This window comes from Cyrtonyx montezumae, unplaced genomic scaffold, assembly GCF_038088225.1.
Source record: "Cyrtonyx montezumae isolate F1298 unplaced genomic scaffold, pur_monq_1.0 scaffold_17, whole genome shotgun sequence".
NCBI classification, from domain to species: Eukaryota; Metazoa; Chordata; class Aves; order Galliformes; family Odontophoridae; genus Cyrtonyx; species Cyrtonyx montezumae.
This window is the reverse complement of record NW_027071903.1, coordinates 13,521,535-13,535,212: the sequence shown is the minus strand read 5'-3', so window position 1 is coordinate 13,535,212 and position 13,678 is coordinate 13,521,535. Positions and strand designations below refer to the sequence as shown.

The 13,678-nt window shown below is 42.0% G+C and overlaps 2 protein-coding genes across 5 annotated transcripts in view; both read left to right on the top strand.

The window, feature by feature from the left end:
* Positions 1-13,678, top strand: part of LOC136046656 (dipeptidase 2-like) — a 472,322-nt gene that overhangs the window by 13,418 nt on the left and 445,226 nt on the right. For all 3 annotated transcript variants that reach the window (XM_065733316.1, XM_065733315.1, XM_065733314.1), the window contains exon 11: positions 169-642. In XM_065733316.1, coding sequence (XP_065589388.1) covers positions 169-357 — 189 coding nt within the window. In that variant the 3' untranslated portion in view covers positions 358-642. The remainder of the gene's footprint in view (positions 1-168; positions 643-13,678) is intronic.
* SLC12A4 (solute carrier family 12 member 4) overlaps positions 9,649-13,678 on the top strand; it is a 46,230-nt gene continuing 42,200 nt past the window's right edge. Inside the window, exon 1 of one of the 2 annotated variants that reach the window (XM_065733293.1) lies at positions 9,649-9,856. In XM_065733293.1, the coding sequence (XP_065589365.1) occupies positions 9,715-9,856 (142 nt within the window). In that variant the 5' untranslated portion in view covers positions 9,649-9,714. Of the gene's footprint in view, positions 9,857-12,405; positions 12,758-13,678 lie in introns of those variants that run through there. The other variant, XM_065733295.1, reaches the window with a different exon arrangement.

The window sequence follows — 13,678 nt, the reverse complement described above, 5'->3', positions numbered from 1 at the left end:
GGAATGCAAATATGAGGATAATGATGTTGCTTTCCTCAAGTTCAGATGTGTTTTTGCAATACAGTTTGAGTTGCTTCACTTGAAATAGCATTGAATGTGCCAGCTACGTTAAGATCTTTGCCATAGTGTCAGTCTGGATTTCAAGAGCAATCTTTTGAATTTTTCTAGGTGCGGAAGAATAGTAGTTCAATGGATGTAGATGAGAGTGAAATCCCACATGAAGAAGTACAAAACTCCTGTCGCCTAGACCTACATAATCTTCAGATTCAGCCTGATAGGTCTTTTGGATTTCCTTCTATGGCACAACCTTTTAGTCTGATACTTGTATTTGTACCATATTTAATACTATATTATTAATGACAATATTTGTGGATTCTAGAGAGAATGGACAAAGCTGCAATGCCACTAGTTACCTTTTGAGGGGCAAGTTGTTAATGTAGTCCTATGCTGGAATACTTAACACTGTTCCTATACTTTCACCTGTACACTTGAAAGTTAATGTAGATTTTTAATGTTGTGGCAAAAAACACTTAGAATTAGAGGTGAGAAATTCTGTCACCCTGATATACCAGGACCAGCGCTGCAGATGGAAAATAGTCACACTTAATAAATAAATCTTCTAATACATGACATATGATTTTGGTGTGGCATTTGATACCAGGGTCTAGAATCAGCAGTTCCACACAGGCTTTAGTGGTCGTGATTAAGACATTGAAACATCTGTACTGGAATTTTTTCAAATATTACATCTTTTTATGTGGTACAGGCTTCAGTGTTGGTCAGAGATGGCTCCCCCACCCCAGTAGGTGTAGAAGAGTACTTGTGTGTTTTTGTTGGCTTTTGGTTTTGTTTTAAACAACAAACTGGATGATGTGGCTACTTGAATTCAGTTTTCATACCTACAACTAGCTTTAGGGAACTATTCTGCAGTACTAAACTCATTTTTGAACCCTGACCAAGACAATGGGCAGCTGGGGGGTTACTGAAGGGAGAAGATAGTTGTCTCATATTCAGATGTTAGCAAGATAAAGGAACAGACGTTCAGATAGTGTTGTAGATTCTCTTGTATAATTTGAAAATGTCAAGCAGAAACAGGATTGAAACAACAAGTCAGTTTTTCTCTAGAATAATTTGAGACTGTTCGTGCTGTCCATTGCTACATACATGTACTAATAATGTTTCTGGAGGAAGACAGTTCCTGTTGTTGCTTCAAAATGAAGTTTAATTAGCTCTTCTGATAGGGTGCTCTCATTGACAAGTGTATTCTGTATGTGCTAGAGGCACTTACAGAATTCTTTACAATCTATGTTGAATATTCTAATGCATACAAGCCAAGATTTTATGAACAGTTTCTCAGAAAATACTGAGAATATGAATATTCAGTGGAGAACTTCAGCACAAGCCTTGTCTTCTCAATACTGCTTACCTAGCATAACAAATCATTTTAAAAGCACATAATACTGGTCAAATGATGAACGCAGTAATGCAGATATTAACTTCTCATCAGTACTTCTGCTAATAGCTTCATAAGCTGCTGGAAAACTGGCATCCATGATCTCTTTTTACAGAAATAGTACTGTAATAGTAAGTTCATTGCATATTCAAAATGTAATATGCTTTTTATTTTTTTTCAATTGATTACAGCCTTTTTATTTCTGTGTTGTTTCTTTTCTGCCTAATCTGTTCCTCTTATCCCAAATACTTCAGCATGGATTCAAAATGCATTTGTCTCCTTGAAGGTATGGATAATACCTCTGTATCTCTCAGATTTCACTGTAGTATAGATAATTGTGATTTACTTCCTTGTTTTATCTGTAGTGTATTGCACTTACGTTCTGACTGTTTTGCGTTATGTGTTATTTGTAACCTTATGGCAAAATATGAAATTAAATAAAATATTGTTTAAAATTTTCTAGATACTGTTGTAATCTCACAAAACAGTGTAATGTTCAAAACCACAGGAAACCCTGAAATAACTGCAAGTTTGTTGCAGAATGAAGGCCATGGTATTGTGAGGCTCCTGAGCTCTACTCTGCACTAGAAGCTAGTTCTCCTGTGGCAGACAGAAGAAAGTCAGGTAGATTTAACCCTGCAGGCTCCTGGAGGTATGTAGTTAGCTTCCTCTTCACTCAAATGCAGCCTAACCTGGAGAGACGTTTGAGCAGGTACTTATGGAAAGGAAATGTGGGTGACCCTTCAGTCTGAGTGCTAGTGTCTCCAGTCTCACTGCCATCAGGTTGTAAAAGTGGTGTCACAACTAGGCATTTTCAACAGCTCAAACATAAAATGATTGCATTCTGATTTTTGTCTCACAATAGTTAGGATGATTAATCCAGAAACTGAATGCCTTTGCTCTGCACCAATTATTAAGAACAATCTGTGTTGGAAATTTGAAATGGATGACAGCTAAACTGAAATTCTATTACAGCTGATGGTACCAGGGAAGTATCAGATATAAGATAGCAACTTTGTGATAGGCTTCCTGGTAGCCAAATGGAAGAATTCAAGTCATTATTTACCTATTCTAAATAATGGGCTGTGAAAATATGAATTTTGAGAACAGCTATTACTATTTCTGGAAGTATCATAATTTATGTACTATGTTTATATTGTAAATAGGAACTGAACCTAAACACATCTTTAAAAATGTATGGCTTGTGCTCTCATGTGTGATACTCACAGCCAAAAACTACAGACAAAATACTGATGCAGATTTATAATTTGACTGTAAAGGGTTGCTGCCAGCACACTTCCTCCTGTGCTACCTTTTTAAACTAACGGGCACACACAGAAATAGATAACCACAATTCTTGTTTGTCTCATCTAGGCAAGTAGTGATGGTAGAAACTAGGCCCTAAAATTCTGTTCTTATACAGAGCCAATCTGCCAGGTAAATTCTGAATAGTCCAGTTAGTTTATTAAACACTTACTCAGTGAGTAACTTGTTTAGGCCACGAAAAGGCATTTATACAGATTTTACATTATGTGTAGTACTTAAATGTAAAGTTCAGTGGGCATCTCCACCACAGAATGAACTTTGAAAGGATGAATATAATTGCATCACCATCATCTTCTGAAGTAAAGTACCCCTGTCAACATTAACTGCTTCAGTGCAATCCTGCATGTAGGCTGTATGTTGTTTTCCTTGCAACAGCATTGTTGATGGTGAAAGTACATAGTAAGCTGGTTTAGGAGGCTGATCTAGCTGGAATTACCCTTTTCCTCTCTCCAGCAATGGGTTTTCTGATCATCTCTAACAAAGTTAACAATGTTCACAATTAGAGAAGAAACATTAAAGCTGAATCAGACTGCATCAATTGAAGCTTGGATTTATTCTATTTACTATTGGTAGTGGAAATGCTAAGCCATGACCTGAACCAGGGACTGAGCACCTGGTGGGAAGGCAGGGCCAACCCAGGGGAGCTCAGGTACATGCAATGTACCTGAGTGACTGCAAGCAGTGGAAGCAGGATCCACCCCTTGCCAGACCTCGTTTGAGGGTTGGCCGTGGGGGGGGTGTAAGAGATTCCTGTGAACACGATGCCTTTCAAGGGTAAGTAGTTTATTTTCCTCATTTCTTGCTGCTCTGCTGTCATTGTTGTGCTTTCTGTTGCATTATGCTATTGGTAACTGTTGCTCATCTGTTCACCCCTCCCTGAATTAATGTGTGTGGAAATGATCAACTTGCTTCAAATTCTGAAAATGCAACATGGTTAGTCTACCATTCCTTCCATCATCTTAAAAAAACAAAAAAGTTTTATGTGTGTGCTTAAGATTTGTTAGGTTTAATTCACAGACCAGAGCGGCCTTCAGATGAGCTGAACTGTGCTCCAGACAGACTGACGCTGTATTATCTCTGTCCTTGGGCTATTTTGGAGGGTTTGAATCAGTGTTTTTAGAATTACATATGTAAGTTTTTCATCTGAAACTGGTTCTTATCACGGAATCATTAGGGTTGGAAAAGACCACTAAGGTCATCTAGTGCAATCATCAACCCAATCACACCATGCCTGCTAAACTATGTCTCAGTGCAATGTCTATTTTCTTGAACACCTCTAGGGACAGTGTCTCTGCAACCTCCCCAGGCAGCCTGTTCCAATACCTCACAACTCTTTCTGAGAATAAATTTTTCCTAATATCCATCCTGACCCTCCCCTTAATTTAAAGGCTGTTATCTCTCATCCTATTGCCACTTCCTGGAAAAAGAGGCTGATCACCACCTTGCTACAACCTCCTTCCAAATAATGACCTTGACAGCTTACTTACAAGCCTAACATCTACAAAGTACACCTATTGATGGTTATTGGGTGTTTGGTGCTCCTGTCATTTTGCCTTTGGAAAAAAAAACACCTTGCAAGCAAGATTTCAAGCTTTCCTATGGGTCTTGCTCAGAAACAAAGTGGATTTAGAAATAGCTAATAATAAAATTGAAGCTAATAAGAGTTCTGTCAGACAAATAAAATGAAGGTCCCTTTAGTCTGAATACAAACATTTACAAGGAAGACCCTCTGATGAGTCCATTTAATTAAATTTTCCAGAATATCCTCCTGTAGATAGTCTAAAGAATTTTGTTTAAGCCTGTGCTTAGTTTATTCTCTGAGTCATTCATTAAAAAACAAATAGATCATGACAAATCTAAATGCTGAAAAACTGTTATGCAAAAAAGAAAAAAACACAACCAAACATGAACAGAAGAAAAACAAAAGTGCAACAACCCACAGTGTTTTTCAGCATCTTAATCCTACCTTGAAAGTTACTACAATATTTAATAATTTTAGTGGAAAAGCGTTTGATCCAGTTTGTCTTACTTTAAAGTATAAAATCTAAATTTAAAGGGAGAAAGGAAAAAAATTAGACAGTGATTTTCACCCTCTAAAGAGGAGTTTAATATATTACTGTTTATTTCATGCACCAAATACAGTTATGAATAACTTTGAAAGTGGGAAAGGAGGAAGTTCCTTGAAGTAAACAAGTTTTGACAGTAAGTGGCACCATAGTGTCCTCTTGTGGTCTTTTAATGTTTAAGCCATGACTTATTTTCTAGGAGACAGCAAAAATGTTCCATTGCAGCTAGCATACCAAATGTAACTTGACCTTTCTTTGCCTTACTTTCCTCCTCCAATGTCTTATGGAGCACTGTACTTTGCATCTCCCATAAACTCTTATTAGTCTCTCCCCAGTTCAGGATGCATAGATGCATGTGTGGTCCCCTCCAATGGACCTCTTTCACTTACTGCTCATCTTTGTCCAGGGTTAAATAGAAGCTGACTTTCATCAATGAGAAACCTTTGCAACCAGGTTACCAACTTCCGGCCTGCTTTGTTCCTAAAGCTGGTTTGATCCTCAGATGCGAAGAAGCAGGAATGTGCTGAAAATGGGAGCTCACTGTGATCAAATCCTAGCTATGAATTTGCAGTATTTCTGCCAAGCCTTCTGATCAGGGAAGCTGTACGTTGGCTGTGGCATGTTTTGTTACAACAGTTTTTTCTGATGGTCAGCTTTAGGCTACTTGTCACCCACATTACACTTGAGTCCAGCACAACAGGATGGGGGGCATCTGGATCCCCTGCAATAACCCCTCAAATTCCTCAGAGCAAATGCCATCATAGCCCAAACAGGATACTTCTAGCTTGTAGTATAGCAGAAATTGTGGTATTTAAATAACTGTATTTATGCTTTTATACAATTGTTGGCTTTAAAACTTGCAAGTATTTGTTCCTTCTAGGTGTCAAGCTGTGTGGGAGATATCAGAGCAGGACTTGAGTTATACTTAAAAATATGTAAATATTCTGTCTATGCTGCGTACAAGTTTTCAAGCTTGTCCTCTAACCAAAAGCTCTATCTCTGTTCTAGATGGAATATATACGTTTTTCTGGACCACTATTCTCCTACAAAAACAATGATTCTGGTTATCTCAGAAATACTTTTCATGACATGTGGTTTAGAAATTTCCGATAGTTTCAAGGGTAGGTTCATAGCATGTCCCACTGACGAAGAAGAGGGATGCATTTTACTGGTCTGTATTAACAGAGATATAATCTGAATGCAGGCAATCCACTTGAGGATTTCTTTCCACTTGAGGAATCTTTTGGATAAACAAAGTTATTGATGTTCTCAGGCTTCTAGGCCAGTGCATCTTCTGCATGCTACCCTAAGCAGGCCATGTATTCAGTCTGGGGACACAGACAATAGTTAACAGGGGCAGCAATAACTGTGCAGGTTACTTTACCAATGAGACATTTCAAAGCTTCATCTAAAGAAAGTTCATATAACATTTCTACAAAGCTGACTGTGGTATGCTGTAACACAACCTGAACAACATTACTGGCAACAGTTTACTGATTAGTTTTACTTTTGTTGTTGTTGTTGTTGTCTGGATTGTAATTCTCTGGCGTTTCTCTCCAAGCATTGTGTCTTTCAATTGACCTTGATTTTTTTTTCTTATGTAGAAAAATAATTATTATTTCTTAAGTTTATTATTTCCCCATTAAATTCAGGAAGATATAGGCAATCTCCAAACATGCTTTCTTATGCTGGGTCTCCTTATCTTTAAACAAATGGCAAATGACTTTCATTACAAAGGGGTTGAAATGATGTTCCTTTGTGTTGTTTTTGATAACATCACGCATTGCAAATCTGTAAGCTATCAATGTCTGGGCTCATATAAAAGGGCATTTGATGAACTATATCAACTTGTAAAGGGTGAGTCACGCTGTGGTAACTACTAATAGTAATTCTGTGTTCACTTTCTCCTAGGATGACTACAGGTAAATCACACCAGAAGCTGTAGATCGTCATCTGTTGGGCATGGGGAAGAACACCTTGCACTTGTAAGTCCACAGGTAGTGTGGTGTGCAGCTGCTATGTCACACTGCGCAGTAAAAGCCAAGCTGCTTTTTTTTTCCTTTGATACTTAAGTGGTGTCACCTGTAATATTAAGTGTTTAAGGCAAACTTGACCTTGCTTGCCTGCCTGTACGATTTGTATCAGGATCTTCGACAGTTTAGTGAACTGTTCTTCCAGAAGACTCATTTTCTCATGCAACCTTATTTGAGTTGAATTATTTAATTGGAGGTAACATTATCTCATGTAAATGCCATAGTATTCTAGATCAGCTTGTTTCATTACAGTTTCATATTGATGTTGGACAACTTCTAAGCTCGTGGTGGCTTTTTAGAAGTCACAGTCAGTATTCATACTCAGGAAAAAAAATAAATCAGTCACTTAGCTTGAAATTTCACTTTTGTTACAGCCCTGAAGCTAAAAAACTTGATCTGGGTAAATAACTTCCTATCTATAAACCCTGCTTACTACAAATCAGTAAAAAGTCATGGTCTTCAGACAAAAGAAATATTTCCGTTTCAGTACTCTCTGAGTAGTTTCCTTTGGCCAATCTCTCTCCTAAAACATTTGGATACAGTTTCCATTCCAGAGAGGGAGTTGCCAGTCCATGTGGATAAGCTTGATTTTTTTCCTTTCTTTCACAGTGTACAATTTCAGTCCCATTGGTGTAATGACCTTAATGACCTTACCCATTCTGTAGTGACCTTAATGCATTTTTGGTACCTAGTGGAAGATAGCTCCTTGCCAGACCTACTTTCAAAAGCAAGATGAGGAGGTGACTAATTTAATTCCTCCTCCTGAATGACTGCAAAAATTATTAATAAAAATATTATTAACTTCTTATGATTTCTATCTTTTTTTTTTCCCTAGGACAGATTACTTAGACCAGATGCTTTCTCTTAAGATCTTTATAAAGTCAAAACAGGAAAGAAGATGGAAGACTAAGCATAAACTAAGTTACTTAATGGTAAGTTCTCATTTTGCCCTTCTATATGAAATTTGTTGTCCCCTATCAATTAATGATTAATTTTCCTGTTTTCTTGGTGGACTATGGATTCTTGTGAACATTAATGAGTCAGAATTCAACCTGAAGAGGTTAAACAGAAAATGTTACTTGTTGGTCAGTTTTTCTCTAGGGCAAAATATATTGCTGGAGATAACTCAGAGGGCTGAGTGGCACACCAATATGTTTCTAGTCTGTCAGTGCTAATAGTTGTAGAATCAGAAGAAATGCTTTATAAATTCTCAAAATGTGACTAAATTACCCACCCATAGAAGTTGTTAGTAAACTTCACAGGTTTCAGTGTGTTCATATGCAAAAATGTACTAATGTTAGGGCTATGGGGAAAGTAATCTCGCCCTAGCTCATTGAGGTACGGTGAGTTTTGAATGGAAGCTAGTTTTGTTTCTCCCCGGGGAACTACTGAGCTGTTACTGAGATGCACGTGGTCACGTGAAGATACATTGTCTTCCTCAACTGAGCGAAACTACGCAAGTGAAAGGCAGTGTATAGGAAAACACAGGAGTCAGAATTCTTCCCTCTTGTCTGATCAGTGTTAGGAGGTGTAATTGTTCTGGCTTTCCCCAGAGGTGCTCTATCAGCAAGCGAACTGAGAGACCTGTAACCCCTTGGGTGCATCCACTCCACAGCATGGATTCTGATCGTTTATTTCAAACCCCACCTAATTAAGATTAGTGAGACACATTACCCACGAATAAAGCATTTTCCCTATCGCTTGTCCCTCTTCTGCTCATTACAAGTTACATGTGACCTGGGGGTTTCTTTGTCAAAAAGGCAGGACAAATTCATAAAGCTAGAGATAAGGTTCTTCTCAATACAAGAAATGTCGAGTCTCCCCTCTTTCTCTGCTTTAAGGCTTTGCTTGTATTGAACAAGCTTTAAGGCTTGCTCTGTGGGAGGAGTCCCATAGACTCCCATATAGAACAAAGCTTAGAGTAGTGCTGAATTGACTTGTCGCTAATTTCCTAGGATATATTTTAGTCGAAAATCTACAAAACTAGTTTGAGTCGATACTCTGTAGTGAAATGCATGTAGCAAAACGCACGAACGGTTCTATAAGGCTTTTTTCTCTGATGACTGCATAATACATTAAATACGGATCCTTTAACTTTCAAGAGTAGCTTTCAAATGCAGACAATAAATAGCATTAGCAACTATTAATTGATCTTTAAACCCCGCGTGAGGGTTACCGCACACAAAGTAAAGGCCGAGGTGCCCAGCGCTGGCGCCAGCTTTGTGCTGACGCGCAGGCAGAAGGGAATTTTGCTGCCTCGGGGACGAGAGGCTGAGACAGCCGTGCCCGGCTGTAGGGCCCCGGCGTGGCACTAACAATGGTGCGGCCCCTGCGGAGCGGAGGGGCTTTACGCTCAGAGTGATTCGCGAGCGTTTCCAATGGGCGCGCTCTGCCGCCCCCCCCACCCCGTTCTACTTTCCATCGCGACCCCCGCGCGGCCGCGGCCCCGCAAATGGCGGCGGGGGAGGGAAGCGTTCCCCCCGGGTTGCAGAGCGGAGGGAGGCCCGCCCCGCCCCGGCTCCCACCACCCCCGGGCCCGGCCCCTGTCACGGCGGCTGCGGGAGGAGGAAGGCGCCCGTTGTCCGCGCCGCCTCCGGCCCCTCCTCTGCGCCCACGCCCGGCGGTGCGACCCCCCACCCCCATCCCCGCGGTCCCGGGGGCGGCGGTCGCCGCTCCGCCTCACCGCCCCGGCGCTCGGAGGGGAATGGGTGGAGTTGAGGAGCGCGGTTTCCTGAGAGGAAGTGACCGCACGGGGCAGGAATGCGCCGGCGGCTCTGCGCCGCATCCCGCCTGCCTCGCCGCGGTGCCGCGGGGAGCCCTCTCCGCCCCGCCAGCCATGCCGCACTTTACCGTGGTGCCGGTGGAGGACAAGCACCGCGCCGAGTACGACAGCGTGGAAGGGCTGAGCTGGGTGGACTACCGGGAGCCGGCCGCCGCGCCCGCCGCCGGCGACTCCTACGACACCGTCAGCTCCGACGGTGAGCGGGCACGGCCGGGCGGGGGGAGCCGGTGCCGCTCCTGAGGCGAGAGCGGTTCCCCGCTCGGGCGAAGGCGGCTCCCGGGCTCCGGGCCGGGAGAGTGCTCCGGCGTTGCGGGGTCGGGGTGTGCCCGCCGCGCGGAGGAGCCGCCCCGGGGCCTCCCCTGCTGGCTGGCGGCCCGGGGAGCCGCGGGACGCCGTTATCGGGCCTCCGGCAAGCCGCGGCTCGGAGCCCCGAGCGCGCGTGGTTGCGCGCTCGGATATTTCGGGTCCTCCTCTGCCTCGGTGAAACGCGCGGTAGAGGATTCTGTGCGGTCAGATCTCAGGTGACTCGTTGCTCTAACTGCTGCTGCTGTGAGAGGTCTCAGCCGGGCCCTGGGCGCTACAGCAAGTGCAGTCATTGTGTGCGGGCGGCTCTCCCGGCTGCGCCCTTTGGGCAGCGCTGCTTTTTGTTGTTATCCGTTAACGTGTGCAGAAGAGCTCCGTGTAAACGGGACGGGGTTTTGGGCGGTGAGGCGTACAGCTCCGTGTAGTAACCACTGTCGGCGCTCAGCCTGTCTTGGTGTTTGTCTGTGACTCTCAGTAAGTCAGCGTAAATATGGTGAGTGTTTCCTGTGAGAAAAGGAAGAACGCTTTGATTTGGAGAGCAGAATAGTTCTGGTAAAAGGCTGTTTCAGCTCTTTGCAGTATCTCGTGTTTTTTTCTGCTTTAGTTATGTCTAGCACTGTAACCTTTGGGAAGAGGACCTTCGTCTGTGCTCAGGATGTGAATCTGACTTGCCTTCTGTGTATCACATGTGATTCTAGGCAGCAAAAGAAAAATCAGTAAACACCAGACCTGTTCTCCCTTGTCTGTGTGGTCAGACCTTTCAGAATGCAGGTGTCATTGGGCGCTAAACAGAGCCTGGACTGCTCAGGACTGTGCTCAAGGAAGAAGAAAGGTTTATTTTGCTGACTGATATTCCGTTGTCTGGAGATGAATGCCAGGTTCCTAGCTTAGTGCCCTATTTGGTTCTCTTTGAATTCATATTTCAGTGTTTCAGTCTCTGACATGTACACTTTCCTTTTCTTTGCATGGTTTTCAAAGGAATTTTAGATTTCATGTAGGCCTTGTGTCCATTACGTTGGTTCTTCCTAACATGGGCACTTATGAGTGATTAAAGATAAAGGTTCTTCCCAATTTGTATGCTGTTACCAACAATTTGAGGTGCTAACCCTAAAAGCGGTGTACAGCCTTGACTTGGTTTTATAAACATGTCTGTTTTAAGCTCAGGTTACTTAACATACCATTAATACACACAGCAGCAATAGATGTTTTTCATGGAGTACTTTCTTCCCTTGCTAGCTGCACTCATGGGTTGGTAAGTGGGACTTGTGGAAGATGCTGCTGTGGTGCAAAAGGGGAGGTCCATCAGCTCAAGTTGCCTATCATTTAGGTAGCAGTGGCTGTAGGATGTGTGCAAGCAGCATGCTTGAAGTCTATCCATAGCTGGCAAGTTGTGGTCTCTGCAGCCTGCAGAACCATGCTGCTGGAAGTTAGCTTAGTCCTTATTTTGCTAAACATCTGGTAAATCTCTATTAACATATGGTAGTTAAGTTCTGTTTCTGTTTGAACTGTAACTGTCTTCTATTTTTTAATTTACTTTCACAGTAATTAAGTGTTGTTTCATATCCTCAGGGTATGTGTATACAGATACATTCTCTTCCTTACCTGTACTGACAAGTGTGTTCTTCCCCAGTGGCCTCTTCTGTCTCTTCTGAGGTTTCCTTGGTTATGGCTCAGAGGAGGGGAATTTAAAAGCTCACTCAAATTTACTCCTTTGGTTCTTGATGCTTCCTTCTAAATAGTGTGCAGAGCATAAAAGCCTTTGCTACCTGGGGAAGAGTTGTAGATATGACATGGTAGAGCTGGGATGCCCCTGTCTGAGCCGGAGTATCTCACAGCTGCTTAATGCTTGCCAGAGCCTGCAGTATCAAGGAAGGAGAGGGGCCTTCTGGAGCTTTCTGCAGCTGATTGTGGGGCTGTGAAGGAACTGACTGATCGGTGTTGGTGAGTCCCCTGCTTCCAGATAAGGTAAAATTTAACTTAAATGCACAAGTTCATAGTTTTGGGTTGTGGCCCTGTGCAAGTACTTCTGATTCATACTGGCACTGTGAATATACACAGAGCTGCCCAAACAATCTGTCTTTCTGTGCAGTCAAGTAGTGCCACCAAAGTTGGTATAGGAGAATTGCTAAATATTCTCCAAGGAAGTTTTAAAGCAGCTTGGTAGTCAGAAACTTATTTAGAGATGTTTAAAGATTTCTTTGGTTTGCTCTGTTTAATTGGAGGCGTGTTAAAGTGACTGAGTGATACGGCCCTTTGTGCTTATGAGTGAGCATGGTTATTTAGTTCTGCTTGTAGCTGAACCAACAGCATGCAAAGGAGCAGATTTGTTGTTCAGATGCTCCTTGCACCATCTCTTAAGCTTATGATTCTGAGGTCATTTCCTTCTTACTTTCTTACTCAAACCTTTATTTGTCATAGCCTTGGTTGTTTTTTTTTTTAATTCAACTTTACTTGAGATGTCAAGCGATATGATGTCATCTAAGAAGCACCAAAGTGAAGCCATTTTGCACCAGATTTTCTCACCAACCATTTGCATAAGACGACACTGGTCAGTGTGTAATAATTTAGCCTTCCCAGACAGCTTCATTGTTTGCTTGTGAATAAGCAGATCCTTCCTACTGCTCATAATAGATTTTGACATCTTCAATTTAGAAAAAGGAGTACAAAGAATTGTGTTGTGATCCTATGACAAACACGTGAGGCTTGCTTCATGGACCAGCAGGGATGAGAAATGTGAATTTGGCATCTCTTCAGTCTTTGAAACAACACCAGTGTGTTAGGTCGGGTGCACATGGTAAGAAATGGGAAAGTGGGATCTAAATAGTATTTAAAAAAAACCAACACAGCAAATAAGCTTTGCTGTAATAAGAATCTCAGCTTCACAGTGATTGTGCACTCTGTTAACTGAAGTGAGACAACATCATTTTTTCTGAGGGAACTTATTTATCCTCCTGTGACTTTTGTTTGTGGAAATGAGACACTAATCATCTTGGTGTCACTAACCAACTTTGGTCAGCTGCAACCCTTGGTTTTTGCCAATGAACAGCTCCGTTTATATTCTAGTTATCACATGCCTTTCATTCAGCCCACAGTTTTCTGATTAGACTTGAGACCTTTTCTGCATGCTTACGGTCTCTGTTGGTATGTGCAGTGTCCTTGTGCAGCAGTAGATTGTGCTGGTCAGTTTTAATAAACTATTTTTGAATTGGAGAAGATGGATCAAGAAAGTTCTCCTATGACAGCAGTGAATTTTTACTTTTCCCAGGTCGCTGCTTTTTAATATCCGATAACTTACTACTGAAGGTTTTAAGTTGCTTTCAGGTCCTGAGATAAAGCTTGTAAAATGTATCTGAAGATTCCTTTAATGGAATTAAACAAATCCTTTTGCAAAGCACTTAATTCTTATATATGAATGTTTTGGCAAAGGCCAGAGACAAGTTAAAATTAGTCATATAACAAATCAGGTACTACAGCTAAATAGGGATGACAGAAATAAGCAGCTAAAAATATTTTAGGTGATCTTAAATTCGGGCTAAAATTTCTGCTAGCAGCAGTGTGGGTAAGTGGTGCAGTTAGAGTTGTCATAGCAGCATGGTTTTGCATAACCTCTGTAGCACATGCACCTTCAGCAGTATTCCTGGTGCCTCAAAACTGCAGAAGGAAGTCATGCAAGAGGGGGCTTGGGAATTTGAAGCAGAAGCTCTGAGCTGATAGG